This window comes from Lissotriton helveticus, chromosome 1_1 (assembly GCF_964261635.1).
Source record: "Lissotriton helveticus chromosome 1_1, aLisHel1.1, whole genome shotgun sequence".
NCBI classification, from domain to species: domain Eukaryota; kingdom Metazoa; phylum Chordata; class Amphibia; order Caudata; family Salamandridae; genus Lissotriton; species Lissotriton helveticus.
The window spans coordinates 278,085,339-278,108,083 of NC_136057.1; the positions used below are offsets into that span (position 1 = coordinate 278,085,339).

At 44.2% G+C, this 22,745-nt stretch overlaps 1 protein-coding gene across 1 annotated transcript in view; it reads left to right on the top strand.

Annotated features, from left to right (window-relative positions):
• Positions 1-16,289, top strand: part of LOC144762123 (cystine/glutamate transporter-like) — a 365,267-nt gene extending 348,978 nt beyond the window's left edge. Inside the window, exon 11 of the mRNA XM_078647254.1 lies at positions 13,614-16,289. Within this exon, the coding sequence (XP_078503380.1) occupies positions 13,614-13,678 (65 nt within the window). The 3' untranslated portion in view covers positions 13,679-16,289. The remainder of the gene's footprint in view (positions 1-13,613) is intronic.
• The last annotated feature ends 6,456 nt before the right edge of the window (positions 16,290-22,745 follow it).

A 22,745-nucleotide genomic window follows, 5' to 3' on the forward strand; every position in this document is an offset into this window, starting at 1 on the left:
CTATTGAGACGGAGGCAATTGCTGTGGTTTGGGCTCTGAAGAAGCTGAGGCCATACTTGTTTGGCACTCACTTCACTGTTCAGACAGACCATATGCCCCTCTTATGGCTAAAACAGACGTAGGGTGAAAACCTCAAACGTTTGAGGTGGTCTATTTCCCAAAAGGGATGGACTATACAGTGGAACATAGACCTAGGAGTAACCATGCCAATGGAGATGGACTCTCCAGATATTTCCACTTAGAACATGAGACTCAACTGGTCAAGGTTAGTTTAATGTCCTTACTTTTGGGGGGTGGGGTTGTATAGGAGAGTAGGATCTGCTTCTTATAGTTACCCCCACTTTTTGCTGATATTTCACTGTTTTTCGACTTTAGTCTGGCTGGGGCCCTGCTATCAAGGACCCCAGCCTAGCTGCTTCCTCTCTAAAATGATTGCATGTACTTTAAGTGCACCATAGATTGGATTATGGGATAACCTTATAAGTCCCTAGTATATGGTATCCTATACACCCAGGGCATAGATACCCCTTCGGCCTCTCAGGAGCTGCAGCATGTATTATGCCACCCCTGAGAGACCACTCAAAATGACACAACAGGTCTGCTACAGCAGCCTGTGTAAGGTGGTGTATGCACCCCTGACTTAGATATAGGTTCCCTATATCTACCTTATATCACTACACATATAAACCTATCAGTCACCCCAATGGCAGACCTTATCAATCCTGAAGGTAGGGTTCCGGGTTTTATGTGAGAGGGTGCCCATGCATGAGCAGGGCCCCTCTGCAGCCTTCAAAATCTATTATCCGGTGTTGTTCTGTGATGCAGCCAAACCATATATTCTTAAGTGCATTATAACCTCGTGGTAAATGCTAACTTTGGAATAGCTGCAAGGAAAAATGTTGTGTTTGGTGTCAAACACCTTGGAATCATGCCTATCCACCAATCCTGGCGGGGGGATGTATAATTCTACCCTCCTAGAGGGAGAAATATGACTACACCGGTACACCAGCTTAACAGAACCCTGGTATCACAAAATGGATGTCTGCAGCCACAGACACGAGTCTGCCCTCCTGCTGCTGGACGAAACTCTGGCAGGGTAGGCTGGACAATAGGTTTCCTGTCACAGGGAGGTGTAGCCACCTCCCAGACAGGCTTTCGTGTATTGGGGCTGGGTGGGTGCACTCCAAGAGTGCTTTGATGTCTGCACTGGGGGCACATTTGGTGTCCCTGTGCATAGTCCAGCTCAAACCAGTTACAGGGGCTACCAGCCCCTGCTCTGGTGCAAAACTGGACAAATGACATGGGTGTAACTACCCCTCTATCCTGACCCATAAGTCAGGATAGGTGGGTCCCCAGAGTTTGTCCCACCCCTTCCTTGGGTATAAAGTAGGAACCCCGAACTCCAGGACTTTAGATTTAGCTGGACGAAACTCTGCTACAGAATCCCAGAACTTCAACTATCTACACTTCATTGGATGACTGAAGAATCTCCCTTGGAGTAAAGGAGTTACTCCCCTGCAAGGCAGGCACCAAAGACGCATCTGTCCGGTTTGCAACTACGCAGTTCCTGAAGGACACTGAAGACTTTGCAACACAGGAGGTGGGTTTCCAAGATTCCCCGAGGACAATCCATGTTCTCAGCAAACCTGAGATCCAAAGCCCTCGTGGGGACCGTGCAACCCGAACCCCTGAACACCGTGACCATTTGCAGCTGCATATGCTTCTTGGCTATCCGTAAGGCGAAGCATTGGGCTACTTGTAGTCCAGACCCCGAGTAGTGATTTCACTGAAGATTACTGGCCTACACTCCACGAGTGAACCGTGGGCTGGTATTTAGTGATTCCTCGCGAGGTTCTTTCACGATTCCTTGTCCATTGACTTGTGGGTCCCTGAGAGGGGTACTGTAACTCTGAACAGGCTTACCTGGTTGCTCCAGATGTGCCCTGACTCTCCATCGCTTGGAGAGTCACCTGGACCTTGCTGGTCCATCCCGAAGCCTTTTTACTCTCACCACGTGGGTTGCTGTTGCCAAGGCTTGTTGGTCTCCGATCCGGACACAGACCCCCCCAGTACTCTAAATCCTTTGTGGGACAGTTCGCCTGTAGACTCTGGTCATAGTCGATGTCTCCTGGTCCCGTGGCAGTCAAGCTTCACCTCATCGCACCTGAAACACCCAGCATTGGTGGGCATTGGTCTACCGTGCCCCTGGTCACCCTGAAGTGACCCAGACTCTGTCCCCTCTGCTTTCAGGTTCTTCACATCTCCAATCCAGGCTAGCATCACACCCGACACTTTTCCTTTCCATGGCAACTGCACTTTGCAGCAACTCTCCATTGAAAACAGCGAGGATTCCCAACACCATTTTGCACCAATCACCCGGCTTTCCTGGGTGAGGTAAAACGACTATTCTGGTGCTCATATGGGTGCTGGCCTTAGAACCTTCTAAGTCTAAAAGGGTTTGCTCCAAGTCCTCCCTGAAGTGTCCTTATTCTTTAAAATTTCAACTGCGACTTTCCCAATGGATTGTACGGAGCTCGCGGCTGTGTTCTCACACTGCACACGTCCCCCGTGGGTCCCCCTGTGTCACTACCTTGGGTGGGTCCATGGGGTCCCAGTGATTCTACATGCTCTAGGCACTGTGTTTAGTCAAGTCGGGGTTCTTATACCACTTTCTTAATATATGGTCTGGTCTCCCCCTCGGGGCCCATTGTGCTATTTCCTTACGTTCTGATGTGTTGATATTGTGTATCTTGTTCTCTAATGTCATAAAGAGGTTAGTAGAGAGTGTTTAGTAATATATACAAATATTCCTTCGATACCTCTCGCCTCCTTTCTTTTCCCAGCCGAAGTCACGGCACAACAGCAGGTAGGTTATCTACATTATTTTATTTTTCAAAACACCTTGTGCAAAGACGTGCAAGATAGGACGGCCTACGCGTTTCGTCTACAATTAGCCTTCAACTGGACCATAGAGTCCCAAGTGTCTAGTAAATTTATAAAAAGTGCTCAGTGATAGTACCCTTCTTTGTGTTCATTAAACACTAGATTGTTAACCTCATTTACAAACTATGGCTCAACAAAGTCGCCATTTTGTTTTGTTCTTCTTCCATTCCTGTAAAGTACTCTTAAAGTGCTGTGTGCGAGAAGATGATGTCATTTCCTCATTCATTGCAATAAATTATTCTATCACAACAATTATATATAATCTATAAATAGTGCATTTTACAAGGCCTTATAGAATTATCTCCATTTGTAGCAAGTCATAAATTATGTAAACATTTCATTGTAAAGTACTTTTTCTTGAAACTGACATAACGTGACTTCCTACTCATTTTCTACATATTTACAACCCTGTTATTTACAATTATTTATCATTTCTAATCATTGTGTTGTTGTAGTGCATCTGATAACGGAACCCATTCTTGCCAAGACCATTCGGTTGTGTTGAATTCTATGGTAGATATATTCTCATGTACATGTCCTTAATCCTCAGATGTTTAGTATATTTGAAGTTATAATTGAAGTTATAATGTGGCCCTCATGGTGAAGTACCAGGCCCCACATTCCACTTCTTAAAATTAATCCTATATACAGTTAATTCAGATTCCTTCCATGGGATTTTAAATTACAAGTTGTGTACATAGAGTTAGTATCCGCTTTTCGGATTTCTCATGCCTGGTCTTGATTCTCATGAGGATGTCTACTACGCATATGCACTCATCTACAAATTTCCAGGGAGGAAGGGATTTCTATTTATACCCTATACACAGCTATATACAAAAAGGTTATTACATTCTTGATTTTTGAGCGGAACCTGTTCAGATTCATTTACACAGTCCTTCAAATTCTGTTCTTATTTACAAATGTACATACAGTTCAGCATCCAGGTTGTGTCTGTGTGGGTATTCTGTGCCCATCCCCAAAATCATACTAGACTCCATTTTCCGAAGTTTCAATGTACGATCACCTCCTCTTTCTGATGGTTTTATGATTCTAATCCCAGAATATTTCAACTTACTGCAATCCTTTTGGTGCAATTCATGATAATGTATTTGTTGATGGTACTCCCTATGTAGTACTTTCCACAAGGGCATGTCAACCTGTAGATCACAAATGTTGATTCACATGTAATGTGATCCTTAATTTTCTCAGTTCTCCCATTCTGTAATTTGTATTCTGTGATGTTAGAACCCTGTTCGCAAGCTTTACACTTGGAGCATTTCCAAAAACCTGGTGTTGTCAGCCATGGTGTCTTTTTTTGGTGGTTGGATTTCTAGGTGACTCTAAGTTAAAATAACTCGTAGAGATGCCGTTTTTCTATATGTTATACTTGGAAAAAATGTTAGGTTTTCCTTCAGAGTTTCATCCAGTAACAGAATCTCCCAGTTCTTCCTTATCACCTTCTTCAGCTCCTTACTTTGGTTGGTGAAATCCATGATCAAACGTGTTGTACCCTCTGTTTCTGTCATATTCTCATGTGTCGACCTGACTGCATCCGTCGCAGGGATTAAGAGGTCCGATCGTTGTTTCAGGTTCATCCAAGATTTTGCCATTAGGATTACTTCCAAAGGATATCCTCTTTCCAGAAATCGACTACTCATCCTCTCGATCTCCATTTTCAAGTCCTCCATCTCTAAACAATTTCTTTTAGCTCTAAGCATCTGACCATAAGGTATTCTCCATTTTAGTTTCACTGGATGGCCACTGTTAGCATGAAGAATGCTATTACAGGATGTCGGTTTCCGGTGCATTTTAGTGCACAGTCTCTTGTTTTTAATAAAGACCTCCACATCTAGAAAAATTATACTGGTCTCGCTTATAGATGATGTGAAATGGAGGTTGTAATCATTTTCTTCCAGAGAGTCGATGAAGTTCTGTAAGTCTTCGTGACTTCCATCCCATATGACGAATAAAACGTCGATAAATCAACACCATTTTTTTTATTTTCGAGTGCTTTTTGTTTTCTTCCTCCACGACTTTGGTTTCCCAAAGCGCCATCATTAAGTTTGCATAAGTTGGGGCAAAAGACGTCCCCATCGCCGTGCCTTGTTTTTGTAAATACAGGCCGCCAAGGAAGAGGAAAATATTATGTTCAAGACAGTAGGTCAACATGTCGATTAAGAAGGCTGAGTGTTCAAGGTGGCTGATCGATCTTTTTTCTAGAAATTTCTTGATGGCTCTTATTCCGTCTTCATGACGTATCGAGGTGTAGAGTGATGTTACGTCTATTGTGGTCATCAAGTATCCTGGGTTCCACTTAATTTTCGATATTTTGTTTAGGAAGTCCATGGTGTCCCTTAGATACGATGGAAGCATTGTTACGTAATTCATGAGGAAGATGTCAATGAATCTTGAGGTTGTTTCCAAAAGCGATCCTATGGAACTCCCTATCGGTCTGCCAGGTTGTCTCTCAATCGATTTATGAACTTTCGGCAGAAAGGAGATAGTGGCTATGACCAGATTGTCTGTTTTCAGGTAGCAATATTCATCAAAATCAATTAGGCCTCTTTCTTCCACCCCAGCAAGAGTGTATGGTATTCATTTGTCCATTCCTTCATTGGGTTATTGGCCAATAACTAATAATGATCTTGGTTCTCCAACTGTCGCTTTGCCTCAATAATATAATCGGTAACATTTTGGACCACAATGTTTCCTCCTTTATCCGAGGATTTGGTTATTATTATAGGGTCATTTTTTAGTTCTGTGATTGCCTGATATTCTTTTGGCGAGAGGTTCCACGTTTTTTTGTTGTTATTTTTATTCCAATCCATGTTCTTGTTGGCAATGGATCTGCTTGACATCTTGGTAACTTCTTCTACCATTATTTCATAGAATAAATCAATTTTATTCCTGGGTGGCATCTGTGGACAGAACCTGAACTGTTTTCTTAGTCCACTTTCACCTCCTACATTTGTTGTCAGTCCGATAGTGTTACAGAAGTTGATATCTGATGTAAACGAGTCTTGGCTTGTCTCTATATTTGATGATTCATCCTCTCTCAATGATGTTAATGCTCTATGTGCTAGTAGATCTTTTTGTGCAATTAAGGATGGATTTGTTTCCTCTGGTTGACAGACATTAGGTTGAGGTTTCTTCTCCACAAAGTATTTTTTAAGTTTAATTTTCCTACAGAACTTGTAGAGATCAATCCGTACATTGGGGATATCCATGTCCTTGTTGGGGCAGTAGGATAGTCCTCGATTTAATAGTTTGATTTGAACGTCCGTTAGTTGTTTATCGGATATATTCAGGACCAAATTGTTATCTTGATTTATTCCGCATTTTTTCAGGATTATGTTTGCTTTCCTTTTCCTCTCTTTGGTTTTGCTCCTTCTTCTGCCCCTTCTGCTTGTGGTTTTGGTTGTCCTCTCCCCCACGTGTTGATTCTGCCTCTTCCTTTTTGTCGCGTTATCATTTGCGCCAATTGTATCCCCCCGTGAAAATCCAGTGGAGTTATTGCTGCGTCCTCATCAGCTGAGCTGATTTCTGAGCTGTCTATTGTGTCAGTATTCACTGCTCCAGCGCACTTGTCCATCACAACTCTACTTCTTAAAGTGTCGTACTTGCAGGCAAACGTATATATGCGCCCATTTGCATAATCCATCCGGTCCCTCGTGAATTTGTTTGCTTTTCTTTCTCTACCTCCATTTCATGTTTGTTCAATTTTTTCTCCATATTTTCAATTAATTCCTTGTTTTCTTCAGATACCGGGATTTTCGCTAACTCTTGTTCCAGTGTTTGGATTATGCTCGTAATCTTCTCCAATTTCCTCTCAGCGTGTATGATTAAAGTAAAGTCCACATTTGTAAAGCGCACAATCACCCGTAAGGGTCTCTAGGCGCTGGGGGCCGTCGGGAAGATTAAGCGAGCTATTGCCCAGAGTCACATGGTGCTGGGCTAACCTGCCGCCGGAGCCGGGGATCGAACCGTGGTCCCCAGATTCCAGCGTCAGTCGCCCTGGCCGCGGCGCCACACCTCTACCTGTCCTCATGAGTTTAAAGGAACACTCATTGGTGTCCTGTTGCCATAATTTTATCAAATCCGGGTCTAAATCATTCAATGTGGGCATGATGAGTATCCGTAGCCCTCTGGGGACTCTTTTAAACTCTATGTATTTTTCTAATGTCGTTTTTCCCACCATTTGTTAATTTCCAAGATCTGGTTTTGTTGTAATTCTCTTAGGACGTTTACTATTGTTCTGTTATCTTTTTCTTTTCCTTTTCCTCCTGCTGTTCCTCTTGTGTTTGTACTAGATGAGGAAGTTGTTTCATCATCATTGAGTAGTTCACTCGCCCTTAATTAGCGGTTCCTGGTTTTGTCTGCCATCTATGTAAATGAGGTTATAATTTTCACACTTTCTTGTTTATAATTGCTTTGGTGTTTTGTTTGTTTTATTTCAGGATTCTGCAGTCTGCTCCCAGATTAGTTCAGAATCCCATTGACCTGCTGCTCCTCTTACTCCCCACGTTCGAGGAATCACAATATACCAAGCTGTCTCTTTAATGCTCAATCCCTCTCATTTGGCTTCTTCCGGGTTTTTTGCAGAGACTGTTCTTGCCTGTGATTCAGAAGTCGAGAACGCAATGTCAAGCTTCACCTCATCGCACCGAAAACATCCAACATTGGTGGGCATTGGTCTACTGTGCCCCTGTTCACCCTGAAGTGACCCAGACTCTGTCCCCTCTGCTTTCAGGTTCTTCACATCCCCAATCCAGGCTAGCATCACACCGGACACTTTTCCTTTCCACGGCATCTGTACTTTGCTGCATCTCAACATTGAAAACAGCGACGATTCCCGACACCATTTTGCACCGATTCACCCGGCCTTCCTGGGTGAGGTAACACGACTATTCTGGTGTTCACATGGGTGCTGGCCTTAGAACCTTCTAAGTCTAACAGGGTTTGCTCCAAGTCCTCCCTGAAGTGTCCTTTTTCTTTAAAATTCCAACTGCGACATTCCCAGTGGATTTTACGGAGCTCGTGGCTGTGTTCTCACACTGCACGCGTCCCCCGTGGGTCCCCCTGTATCACTACCTTGGGTGGGTCCATGGGGTCCCAGTGATTCTACATGCTCCAGGCACTGTGTTTAGTCAAGTTGGGGTTCTTATACCACTTTCTTAATATATGGTCTGGTCTCCCCCCGGGGCCCATTGTGCTATTCCTTACGTTCTGATGTGTTGATATTGTGTATATTGTTCTCTAATGTCATAAAGAGGTTAGTAGAGAGTGTTTAGTAATATATACATATATATATATATATACCTTGTGTGATTCCCCTTTCATTTGGTCAATCAAGAGGTTATTGTTACCTTTACCATCCGACTATGCAACGCTGCAGAGGCGAAGAGTAACCCAATCCTCTATCCGAAGTCCTAGGCCGTATACCGGTTAGAAATACAGCACACTACCACAGGAGCACAGGGAGAGGGTGGGAGGCAGACACAAACCAGAGAAGATAAACTGGAGTTCCGGTGAGCTTTCTGAAGGCGTGAATGCTCCTGCTGCTTGCTGGTCTCAGGCGTAGCGAAACAACCCACAACCAACCAGATACCTGGATCCAAGGATAAAAGCACACGATATTTTGGGGTAAATATGGGGCACCACCAAGAACCAGCTGTTTCTTTACTCATGTACACACAAATCCCCCTTCTGTCGTACAAACCACCCTCTTACCGGCAGTGAGATCTTGGGACGTCTTCTGAGCTGACCGGCAGGAATTGCAAGGCAGAGCAGCAATAAGGTTCTGTATGCTCCAAGCTCCAAGCTCCAAATAAAAAATGAAAAAGGCTCTCCCACCTCCGTATTCAGTCAGGGGAAAAAGTCTAATGACAGAAAAAAAACCTGTTTATCACACTTCCACAAGGTGTAGGGTACTAAAATTCTGACGTAGCGCGATTCGGTGGTCACCGACAAGCTCGGGCTTCAAACACAATCAATATCTCTTCTAAGGTTGCCACAGCCCAGAAAAGACACCAAAAACCTCACACAACGAGGCTGAGAGGTTCACAAAATACCAGAAACGGGGCTAGTTTCACTACGCAGCCGGGTAAGAAAGTGTCAGGAAATGAGAAGGAAGAATGAAGGCAGGCAGGGACGCTACACAAAAAGCTCTCCAGAGCGTTCCCAAGGAAAGGGTTACCAAAACCGGGACCGACAGCCGCCGGTCCCGAAAAATCACCGGGAGGAATGAAGGGAGCAAGGAAGGGTCACGGAAGGCTGACGAAGTCACAGGTTCCAAAATCCAGGCGAAGGCAACCGGAAGCAAAACCAAGCGAGGAAACAAAGGTAGGAGCAGTCTTTATTTCCCATGCCCGCCTACTCTAGACCAGGTGACCGGTGTACATAAAATAAAGAAAGAGGAGGAGACCCTAAATGGGACCTAATCCCTAACAGTTATAATCTGGTAAACCAAGCTGCTTCACACTCCTTCAAGATTTAGCCTGAAGGTTGTTCTCCATAGCTACCACTAGGATAGCTTTCAATAAAGGTGTTCTAAAACCTATCATCAATAAGGGTTGTTTGGACTGGTGCAAGGTGCCCATTATAACAAGTGGACTGCATATGACAGGCCAACTTCTCACACCAAGGTTCCCGTAGGCACTCAAATGTCCCTACCTGCTTATGAGCATGCCACTCGATTGTGAGAGCAAAGCTCCTGGGGTTAGGATCAGCACTGCAGGGTCCAACAATCAGCACATGAGCTGCACCACCAGCAGCACATAGGGGGCTGGATGCAGAGTGCAAAGGAGACGTCAGGAGCCCTGTGGTTTGCAATGGAGATCTCTGGTTTGAAAATAAGTTTCAGGCTCGGTCAAGGGGGCTTCCTGAGGGCGAATACTGGCAGGGGAAGTAGGTGATTCTTGGAAGATGCCTGGACACTGTTGGTTGGGCCACCCAAGGCTGTGGAGTATCGAGTGAAGGGGTGTCTTTAGGTGTCAGATCTTCTTAACAGCTCCAATTATGGTTGGGGGACTGCTCAGTTTGAGACTGCAGGCATCAGCTTGAAGCTTGATGTAGATCAGGGATCACCAGATACCAGGGCAGTATCACTGGGGAATCCTCTTTGTTTGTTTGTCCTTGTGTGTTTGGGCCACTTGAACTCGGGCATCGGGTGCAGAACCGCAGAGCCACCTGGATCCAGGTTCTGTTTTGGAGTCTTGGATTGAGCCTGTCCGGTGCTCACGGGAGACAGAGTCCTTGAGATGAAGGCAGTGCTGGTCCTCTGGGCTCGGTGGGGGGGGGGGTTGACTGCTGTACAGAGTTTTGCTACAGGCAGGTTAGAGTTTGGACAAGCCGGGAGGGCTCGGACAAAAACAGTCGGAGTCCTCTTGTTCCTGGGTCAGCATGGCTCTTCGGCCCTGCTTCAGTCTTCCTCTAATCTGAGGAGGCAAGGTTCTAAATTTAGGGGTGTTTACAATGGTGTGCAGGTCAAAACCAATAGGTCCATTCCTTAGGGTGAGTACACCCCCTATTATGCCACCTTCCAGTGGTAGAGGGGCATGATCCTCTCTAACTGGCTGGACACCTCATCTTCTGAGATATGTGCTTCACCTCGCCTCCCCCCACCTGAGGGGTGGGGTTGGCAAAGGTGGGCACACCTTTCCTCCTAACTTGGTTTCTCACCGGTTCTCCAACCCAAAGTGGGGGTCAGAACCAGTGAGAGCCAGTTGCTGGGGGCAGGGATAGCTTACATAGTCAGCCGACCTTTGAAGCTTCCCCTTCATGGACCCAGTTCATCCTGCGGGAGAGGTATGACACCTCTGCCAAGGATGGGCTTTGTTGTTGGACCGAGAGAGTGGAGGACCTCTACCCAGGCAACCAAAAACCTGTCTGGTGTGGCAAATGGTGGGCAGACATTCAGGAACCACACCAAGGCTGATTGTTTTTCCGTGGGCATCTCTAAGATGCACTCTGAGTGCATGTTGCATGAAAATCCCACAATGACATCAGTATGGGTTTAATGACCCATGACCCATGACGGTAGAGAAGTTTGCTCTCAAACTTCCCAAGTTTCAGTAAAGCCATTATGGAGCTGTGAAGTTTGTAATGATCAACTCCCAGATCATATACTCTTTATGTCTAAGAATGGACTTAGACACTGTAGGGGTACAGTGCTAATGCAACTATCCCCCCCACTTAGTGCACCCTGCAAGAGGGGTGACTTACATAGGCCTCAGGCAGTTGGTTGCAGGCATAGCACACAGTGATGTGTGGCCACGGGACTTAAGAACTCTTCCAACGCTGATAAGGAAAGTCAGGAACTTGGGGATTATATTTGACAACAAGCTAACCTTCTCGGATAAAATCAACTCAGTCATTTCTGACTGCCATTCATTTCTGAAACCAAATAAATCATCTTCTAGGGACCTGCTTTGGACTCATGCGCAGCCTCAGGAAGGTCTTCAAGTGGATTCCAGTGGAGGCCCGGAAACCCTTAGTCCAGGGTCTTATCATAAATAGAATGGACTATGGGAACGCACTTTTATTAGCCACCAACGAGCACCATCTGAATAGACTCCAGGTCCTTCAGAATACCGCAGCTCGACTTGTGCTCAACCTTCCACGAAGATCTTCATCGGCCCCCTGTTTAAAGAACCTTCATTGGCTCCCGGTAAAAAAACAAATCCTGTTCAAAACACTATGCTTAATTCACAAACATATGTACGGAAACAGCCCAAAATATTGGTCTCATAAGTTAACATGGTACCAGCCCTAAAGAGAATTGCGATCTAGCTCAGAGTCTCTGCTAACATCTCTCAGGATACGCACCTCCAGAAATGGAGGTCGTGCCTTCTCGTTTCTTGCCCCCACCTCATGGAACAAAATGCCCCACGACCTCCGCAATGTCCCTGAACATAGCTGCTTTTGTATAAAGCTGAAGACATGGCTTTTTGCAAATTAAGATCCATCTCTCCCCTGTCAGAGCCGTCTGCAAGCGCCATGAGACTCTTTGGACGTGATATGTGCGCGATACAAATATCCCTGACTTGACTTGACTTGATTTCTTCCTCTTTCCATACCCTGAAGATAATAAAAAAAATCTTCCCTGCATCCTGTTTGAACTTCAGCAATAGTGACCCTTTTGCTAGCCAAAACTGATTGCTGTAATACCCTATACATGAATATCCAGCAGCGACTGTTCCAACCAGTCTTCCATGCATTGCCTAATCTTCACTGGTTACTGTTTCGAGACTGGATTGCATTTAGGGGACTCTGTATTGTCCATGAGGCTCTTCATGAGGCTGCCCCAGAATACCTAAAGCATAGCTTCGAATGGCACACTCTTATTAGGAAGCTTTGTTATGCCTTAACTAAAAAGTGTTGAGGTCCCAAAAATTAAACACACATCCTGGGGAAGCAAAAGTATCATCTGCTGCACTGCTAAATTTTGGAACAACCTTCCTTTACATGATAAATCTCTGACATTTTAAGAAGCACTAAATACATGGTTGTTTTCCACCCATTAGTGGACCAGTGATCTTTCCTGACAATTGCCAGCACTAAGATGCCCCTGGGCATTTGTGCACTTTATAAGGATAAATCCTATATCACATCATATTATATCATATCATGTATCATACTGTTTGCAGAGTCTATGACTTGAAAGACACAGGAAGACTCCGAGCTTTTCAATTTTATGCATATAATGAAAAATTAGCTATATAGTTGACAGTATCTTTGGATATCGTTCTACTGAAGTTCTCTTTATCAAGGTACCCACCAAGCCTACACTTCCAGTAATTAGCATTAATCCATACACTTAGAAGGAGCATTTACATAGGCGGCATTAAAATGTTCTCTAATCAAATAATTGCAGGTTAAGGTGTAATGTGCCACTGTGCACATAAATGAAGGACCACCTCTTCTATGTCTACATCTAGGTGTATCGATGTGAGGGCCTGATTCACAGAACTAACTTAAGACAAAATCCTAAACTTACTACTTTTGGTATTCACAAAAGTTAGGATTTTGTCTTAAGTTTGTCTTAAGACAGACTTAAGACAGACTTGAGTTAGGATTTTGTCTTAAGTCTGCCTTAAGTCTGTCTTAAGTTTGTTTTAAGATAAACTTAAGACAAAATCCTAACTTCTGTGAATACCAAAAGTAGTAAGTTTAGGATTTTGTCTTAAGATAGTTCTGTGAATCGGGCCCTGAGTGTTTATTTGTACTAGAGTACAACATTAGAAAACACGTTTTTGTGAAAATGGACTGATTTAAGTGGATGTTGCTGATTGGGTATTTACTATGACTGATGTTACTCTTACACTGTGGTATGTGTTGTGATCTCTTTTGTCCATCATATTATTGTAATCTACATTATATTCAAACAAATTATTTACAAATAATACCCATTAATAGTGTAAAGATGGTGAATAAAGTTTAGGTAGATTTAGAATTCAAATTAAAGCCAGGCTTTAGGTCATGATTATTGTAGTAATAGAATTATGGTTAGAGCCATGTCAGGGGCGTGGTTAGGGTATTAGCCACATAGTGATTCTCCATTGTTAAATGCTGATATAGGAAATGAAACTTCTGTAAGACATTACCCTCCGGCTACTGTCTGTTACACTGATTTTGCAATAGTAAAATATGTTTTCTGTGTTTGTTTCCAGATTCCCTGACAATGAAGCTACAGGTTTTGTTGACGGCGATTCCACAAGAAATACAGACCTTCTAAATAGGAGGATTCAGAATTCCAAACACCTGTGTATAGGAAAATACGCACATCACTGTGGCATCACATGACTATTCCCTTCTGCACCATAGTAATTAACCTCTCCTTACATATAGTGGGGCTGAAACATCAGTGTGATTTTTGAGCATCCATAGAACAGCAGCACAGAGTCATAAAGGAATGTAGCATATTATCACCAATCATGTGCTCTAGAACACAGCACCACCAGCAAGATACCAGCTGAACGCTGCATCTTAATGGCATCATTTACACTGCTCAAAAATTGTATCATAGACAACTAAATAAGAAAGGAATGTAAGCACCTCACAATAACATGACATTCTCCTCTAACATTCATCCTCGAACCCAGTATCTGCTCTACCACTGTAGAATTATAGCAGGCAACACCAAATTACTGATATCAATGATTCACCATTACACAATTACATTTCAGGATTTCTTAATTATGTTAGGTTTACTTTACTTTCAGGGCATTGTAAAAATGACGCAAGCATGTAAAGTTGGATTTGTATTGGCTCAGCCCACAAATTGAAAGTCATGATGTTTCTCAAACCATGGACCATCTTCATAAACCAAGGAGTAAACATTTTTTTTCATAGATAAATGAACAGCTTTTCTCAGGATCACAAAAGTGTGTTACACATACAATATATATCATATACATCATTGTATGGGAAGCCTCCAGGCTTTTCAGGTGCCCTATTTTAACTAACCTGTAGGAAGACACTCAACATTGTGCCATTTACTTAAAGAACCCTACCTTGTGTATCTCTCTCTCTACAGATCTGTTTTTAGACTACCATATATACTTTAAGGGATGACACTGTGGTGGCTGGTGAGCTCTGAAAGTGGTGGGTTGTGAGCCCAAGTCATAAATCTGCCTGTGGGAGCCAGGACAGCAAGTGCGCATGACTGGCCTAATGGGTGCTTAGAAGGGATTTACTTTGGCTCTGGCATTAGCCAAGACCTGCAGATTTTACTAAGATTACATGTATGATATATATCTATATATCTATATCTATATCTCAAGATCTATATCTCAAGATCTATCTCTATAGATATATATATATATATATTTCAGCCACCTCGCTTCATCCATTGGTCAGTTATTGCGCCATTTCAATGTTGCTTCCACCCACTTCAGCCGGGGGCAATGCGTAAACCTAATTTAATCACTGGTTAACCTTACCTTGAGTGACTGCATTATGCTCTCTCACAATGAGAACATTCACACACAAGGTAGTTCCCTTCAGTGCAAGGCTTTTTGATTTTTCTTTGTGTTTAGAGTCTGAGATGAAAGCAGGTTGTATTATACCAGATGTGAGCACAGGAAACATTCCACGCTTTATCAGTTCCTGTCTCCTGCAATGCAGTTGTAAATTCCTTCTGAAGTGTCTGACTACTGATATTTCACAACATACAGATTGGGTCCATTTGGAACCGTTCAGTATTAAGTTGTCCTCTTTTTACTTGTAGCACAAACTAAAAGCTTCAATATTATAATTCTGAATCCATAAACAGACAATTCTTCAGAACACATTTATTCTGAACTTAATTTCACCAGTGGTCCTTTATTATACATTGCCCAGGAAGAAAACTAGCCTTTATTGTGTTTAATTTGATGCACTTTTAACAATTTTCTAAATTTCCTTTTTTCCTACCTCTTTTCTTTGATTCTCCTTTTCTTTCTCTCTGTCTTTATTGCTTTCTTTCTTTTTTTCTTCTTTCTTTTATTCCTCTTGTTACTTGCTTTCCTTATTTATTTCCTGCTTTCCCTATTTATTTATTTCCTTCTTTCTTTATTTCCTTCTTTCCTTCTGTCTTTCTGTCCTTCTTTATTTGCCTACTTTCTTTCCTTCATCCTTCTTTCCATCTTTCTATTCTTCTTTCCTTCTCTTCCTTTCTTACTTCTTTCTTTTCTTTCTTTCTCTCTTTCTTTCCTTTCTTTTGTAGTTCTTTCTTTATTTTTCATTTGTTTCCTTTTCTTTCTTTCTTTTCTGTCTTTCTCCCATTCTTTTTCATTTCTTTGTTTTTTATTTCTTTCCTTCTTTGTGCCTTCTTTCTTTCCTATAGTTTTTTCCTTTCTTTCATTTTTTCTTTCCTTCTTTTTGTGTTTTCCTTTTTATGTTTCTAATTTCTTCCTTCATCTTTTCGGTTTCTTCCTTCCACTTTCTTTCCTATTTTTCTTTCTTGTTTTCCTTGTACCCTTCTCTTTTCTTCCTTTTTTCCTTCTTTTTTCTTTCTTTCTTAAAGGCAAGAGGGTGGCAGCCAATAGCAGGACAATTGGCTGTTTTATGTCTGTGTTATCCAAGACATTTTGAAATTACTAGCACCTCTATTACATAGTTGCTTATAGGGGTTTTCAAATACATTTCATCAGTATGTCTGTGGTTTTGTCATTCACATTTACCTCCAGTGGTGTTAAACGCCCTTTCACAAGGTGCTCATCCACACACAAAGTAGTTCCTTTCTGTTCAATGTTGTATTCGTTTTTTAAATGGACAGAAGGAATTTAGAGAAGCTCCAACCTTCCTATTAAAATATAAATTTTTAATTTATTGTTTGTGAATTAAATAAAGTATTTTAGCATTTGTGTGTTTGGTTAATGTTTGTTTCCATTATTTCGTGTATTGTTTGGCTGTTTAAATGATCAACATTTCTTAGGTTGGGTTACCCAGATTTCAATAATGACTTAGTGGGGAGTCCCTAGATCCCAATAATGATTAAGTCAGGGTCCACAGAAGTCACAAGGTTAAGGACCACTAGTGTAGAGCTTAGGAAGAGGTCATACTCTGGTCCGTGACTAAGTGGAAACTAATATTCTGGTAAGGTAAAAGACAAGTTGAAAGCAAGAGATATGTTAAGCATGGAATGTGGAGGCTGTAATGAAATAGAAAGTAGATGCTCTTTTTACTTCTGGAATTCTCTATGACTGTATCAAGGTGTACTTTTGAGGTTTTCTTAATGGAAAACGTGGTGGCACAGAGTGTTGTTTTGATGGTTAGAATAGTTTTTTTTGCTATGATATGTATACATTGTGTATTGCTGTTTGTTTAGAGCATGAATAGGTGTATATAGGAACATATCTGTGTATTTCCATACTTGCTGTACATGGCCGTACAGTGGGCATCCTAGTGATGTTAACTTTTAAGAAATGTTTGCTGCAGGCACAGGTTCCAACCGAAGAGAGTATTTGAAACAGTACTGGCTATTGGGGAGGTCAGAATGTCAGAGGATAATTCCTAAATCAGGTCAGAACAAGGCTGCCTGAAATACAGATCTTTAGGGGACTGTGCAAGAGTCTGGTTTCTGCTGAAAGCAATGTCAGACATTTTGCAGAAAATGGCTTGGATGTATGTATAGTTGATGTTACAAAGTGACTCCATATGATGAAGGATCATTGGACCTCTTAGTTTCCCAGATTAATGTGTTCTGGGGTTTGCAGACCACTTATGTTGATTCAGTTGATCTAACAACTAAAAACAATCATTCATATAGTAAATACCTAGGACAGGAGTATAGTGTCCATCGTGACATGGATTCATCCAGTAACCTTTTGTACGATATGGGGAGGAGTGATCACAAGCATGGTTATTTATCATGTCCAGGATTAAAAAAATAACACGCTGAATAGAGTAATTTGGTCATTCTTAGTACAGAAGTAAAACTAGAACTAAAGCAGGGAGTACGGTAATACTTATAGTATCAAATACAGAGGGGTTAGTGTAATAATGTATAGGATAAGAATAAACTTATGTAACCAGTCTCTCCTCCAGTGCTTAATTTGAGACAGTTGTATTCAGTGCTCGGAACCAGCACTTAATTGTCAACACTGGCACCTGTTACAGTCCACCACATGGTGGCGCTGTTTGTCTAATTACTAAATGAGCACGACAACAGTTGAATAATTTAATTTACAGTAAAAATTTGTAATACCTGGTAGCCAGGCCATTCTTATAGCTTTGGATGGCCTTGAATAGCGTGAATTGCCACATGTGTAGGATTGTGATGGTTGGTAGTTGTGTTGGAACTGTCATTGGCAGTGCAGGCAACTTGCACCTGCCATGGCCTCCTGGCGAGGGCCCTGTCACCTATTTATTTATCTAATTTTACAAATTAAGCACTGCTCTCCTCCACCTAAGAGTAATGTGGTGGAAAGAAAAAAGTAGGGAGAGAGATGGACTATTCCACGGGAACAGTAAGAGCACTTTCAGCAGAAAGGAAGCAAAAGCCTGTACCTCCAATTAGAGAAGGTGGTGGAAGACGAGGGTTGTAGCTCCCTGACAGTCCACAGCACAATCACAATGAGGAATACCATTTTAATGGTCAACAACCTCAATGAACAATTGTGCGTAGGCTCGAAAGGCATGCACATCAAGAAAACAAGAAACAAATTCAGATACCATGGAGACATTAAAAAGGGCAGCGGGGGACGAATAATTAAGACTTGCATAACAAAGGCTGCTCAGGCACAGGCAGAAAGGCTAAACAAATAACCTTGAATGGTTCCCCACAGCTAAGCCTTGCTAAGCTAGTGAAAAAAAAAAGAACATCAGAACATCCAACAACTTGGTCTGAAGAGGTTCAATCCCTACTGTCTCCCACCAGCTAACAAATGTCGCCCTAACACCAAAATAAATGGATTTGGGAGATGGACACTGAGCCGCAGTGATATCAGCTACTACTTCTGCAGGCAGGTCACACCCAGTCAGCTGGTTCCAATCAAACTCCACGCATGAAGGTGTAAGTTATGTAAATTCGGTGCAGAACCATGCCCAGTTCCTGGGACCGAAGGTCCTCCCAAAAAGTTAGAATGAGCAGACAGCAAATGCTGAGCAGATTTGGGTACTATAATCTTTTGGCCCAGTCCAGGAGGATGAAATGGGAGTGGTCCCTACTAACCTTCTGCAGAACTCTAGGCAGAGGTGGAAAGGTATGGAAGAGACTTTAGACTCCCACTACAGGGAGAATATGTCTCTCGTGGAGGCTTCAGGAGGAAATTCAAGTGTGCAATAAACAACCAGTTACCTGTAAAAATGGTTGAGCAACTTGAAGCTCTTCTTGATTTGTGTTGATCAGTGCTCATCATAAATAAGCATGTTCAGCTGGTTGTGCTGAACCTCCGGCTTAAAGCCAGAGATACAGAGCCAGGCGTGTCTGCGACATAGAATACTGAAATATATTCCCATGGCAGGAGTGTTGGCTGCATCTAGGCCACAGCGAATAGAGGTATTGGAAATCAGCTTGCGTTCAGAAACTATCTTTTGTCCTCTTTTTCTATGTTCCTCTAGGTGGTACTGGAGGAACTCCTCCAATTCGTCCCTGTGGGCACGATCGTACCGTGCGAAATGGCTGACAGAATTAGCTAGGCGCCAGTGGTTAGCTAATTGTGCAGCCACCAAAATTCTTGCCGCATCTATGCGTTTGCTTCCATTCTCTGGTGGTGCAGAATCCCTGCTGGCCAGGGAGTTGGCTCGCTTTTGGGCAGCAGTGATTACCAGAGAATCGGTGGGAGATGACCGCGAATATAGAAGGAGTCAGAAGGGGAGGCTTGATATTTCAATATCCAACCTAGGTGTAATAACTGTAGATCGGACAAGGTCTTTAAAAATGTCAGGAGTGTGGTGTAACATGCCCTTGAGCATGGTGAGGCACTAAGTGTAGGAGTGAGTGGAGGAGAGGGTTTCAAAAATGAAGTCCTCCACTAAGGGCTCAGTGTGGAGTTCCACCTTATGAAAGGAGGCGGCCCTTCCTATGAGTTTCTGAAAAGTGAAATAATCTGGCAGGGAAGGGCAGGCAGGGTAAAGGTTGGGTCTGTGTGCCCTGGTGGGTCTACTTCATATGAGTCCCACAAGTCACACTGCGGAGGAGTTTTAAATGTGTCATCACCCCCATTCCCAGCCACATCAGAGTGTGGAGATCCCTGAGGTGTGATGATATCAAGGGGGTCCACTGGAGAAGCAAGTGGGAGGGGGAATGCTGAGGAACAGGGCGATGTGATGGCGGTGCCTGGGGAAATGGTCTAGTAGCCTTATCCACTTTGTTGTGTTGTTTTGACATAATCGCCATATCCAAGGCTTCCTCAAAGGACAGCTGACATATGGAGGGTGGAGCAGCAGGGTCTGAAGGGTGGTCAAGGAAGAGCCCATGTGGGTGTGAATAACCAGGTGTTTCTGCCTCAAGTCTTGCTCCTCCTGCAGTTTATGAAAATTCGGCTCAACTACGCCTGTGTCAGACACGCTGGTTGACGGCAAAGTTCAAGGGTGCCTTCGATCTTGGCGCCGAGGTGGATGTGGTCGGTGCAGAAGGTCGGCTTGGTGCCAGTGTAGCCGGTATTTAAGCGGTCGGTCTCGAAGGCTTCTTCGGTGTCAAGCCAGATCTGGGCTGGCCGTCTGAAGTGGTTTGTCAGTGCAGACCATGGCGCAAAGTCAGTGGCGCTCCGAGAGCCTGTTTCTGGTGCTCCAAAGTGGCTGAGTGCCCTATGGCTGAAAGTTGCTCGAGTTTAAAGGCAGTGCTGAGGGGGAGGGGCGCCATAATAACAGACTGCTGGGCTGGTGCTCGATCTCCAGGTCAGAGCCAGAACTTTCTTTAGGGGGGTATCTGCAGCCGACAGCTGTGGGTGTTGCTCCCCTTCAATGTCCTTGGGATCAAAGAGGCCTGGCGATTTTTGGTTTCCCTTATTAGAGTGGTGTGAGCAATAAATGACCTATGAAGTCCGATGATTACGCCATCCTTGCCTCACCTGGTCATTGGGTCCCCCCCTGCCTTCCATTTTGCGTTTTGGTGCATGAGGGAGAGCAGAGCAGGGGCGTAACACAGGCCCCCGCAGCCCACAGGGTGCGGGGGGGGGGCCCGAGCTCCAAGGGGCCCCCTCTGCACTGAACTTTGGCCGGGAGAGCTCCTGATTGAGCCCGGAGGGAGCCCCCCTAAGTACCGTGCAGGGAGGCCCCCTCACTTTTCGTTACGCCAGTGGAGCAGGGGGCAGATAAGAGAATACAGGATGGAAGATGGTGCTTCAAATAAACAAGGCGATACAAAAGGGGATAATGGACGGAGCGTTTGAGCAAATCAAACACTCACCCCCAGTCAACTGATCTGGGTTTAATCCATCACCATTCTTTAGCTTACTCGGCCACCCCAGTTCAGACATGGCCATATGCAAATCAGTCTGACCCTGTGCCTCATGGGAACAGTCCAGCCCGAACTGCCAAGCCATGTCTTCCCTGGACCGGAAACAAGCATCCTGGGACCGGTTTCGGATTCATAATCCTCATCAGCCAGGCTATCTTGAATCCAGTGGCCAAGTGAGCAAGAGACTCATGTCTAAGCATACCCTGCCACACTTAGGGCAAACAAAGCGATACAAAAGGGGATGATGGACGGAGCGTTTGAGCAAATCAAACACTCACCCCCAGTCAACTGATCTGGGTTTAATCCATCACCATTCTTTAGCTCACTCGGCCACCCCAGTTCAGACATGGCCATATACAAATTAGTCTGCCCCTGTGCCTCATGGGAACAGTCCAGCCCGAACTGCCAAGCCATGTCTTCCCTGGACCGGAAACAAGCATCCTGGGACCGGTTTCGGATTCATAATCCTCATCAGCCAGGCTATCTTGAATCCAGTGGCCAAGTGAGCAAGGGACTCGCGTCTGAGCATACCCTGCCACACTTAGGGCAAACAAAGCGATACTAAAGGGGATGATGGACGGAGCGTTTGAGCAAATCAAACACTCACCCCCAGTCAACTGATCTGGGTTTAATACATCACCATTCTTTAGCTCACTCGGCCACCCCAGTTCAGACATGGCCATATGCAAATCAGTCTGACCCTGTGCCTCATGGGAAAGGTCCAGCCCGAACTGCCAAGCCATGTCCTCCCGGGACCGGAAACAAGCATCCTGGGACCGGTTTCGGATTCATAATCCTCATCAGCCAGGCTATCTTGAATCCAGTGGCCAAGTGAGCAAGGGACTCACGTCTGAGCATACCCTGCCACACTTAGGGCAAACAAAGCAATACAAAAGGGGATGATGGACGGAGCGTTTGAGCAAATCAAACACTCACCCCCAGTCAACTGATCTGGGTTTAATCAATCACCATTCTTTAGCTCACTCGGCCACCCCAGTTCAGACATGGCCATATGCAAATCAGTCTGACCCTGTGCCTCATGGGAACAGTCCAGCCCGAACTGCCAAGCCATGTCTTCCCTGGACCGGAAACAAGCATCCTGGGACCGGTTTCGGATTCATAATCCTCATCAGCCAGGCTATCTTGAATCCAGTGGCCAAGTGAGCAAGGGACTCACGTCTGAGCATACCCTGCCACACTTAGGGCAAACAAAGCGATACAAAAGGGGATGATGGACGTAGCGTTTGAGCAAATCAAACACTCACCCCCAGTCAACTGATCTGGGTTTAATCCATCACCATTCTTTAGCTCACTCGGCCACCCCAGTTCAGACATGGCCATATGCAAATCAGTCTGACCCTGTGCCTCATGGGAACAGTCCAGCCCGAACTGCCAAGCCATGTCTTACCTGGACCGGAAACAAGCATCCTGGGACCGGTTTCGGATTCATAATCCTCATCAGCCAGGCTATCTTGAATCCAGTGGCCAAATGAGCAAGGGACTCACGTCTGAGCATACCCTGCCACACTTAGGGCAAACAAAGGCGATACAAAAGGGGATGATGGACGAAGCGTTTGAGCAAATCAAACACTCACCCCCAGTCAACTGATCTGGGTTTAATCCATCACCATTCTTTAGCTCACTCGGCCACCCCAGTTCAGACATGGCCATATGCAAATCAGTCTGACCGTGTGCCTCATGGGAACAGTCCAGCCCGAACTGCCAAGCCATGTCTTCCCTGGACCGGAAACAAGCATCCTGGGACCGGTTTCGGATTCATAATCCTCATCAGCTAGGCTATCTTGAATGCAGTGGCCAAGTGAGCAAGAGACTCACGTCTGAGCATACCCAGCCACACTTAGGGCAAACAAAGCGATACAAAAGGGGATGATGGACGGAGCGTTTGAGCAAATCAAAC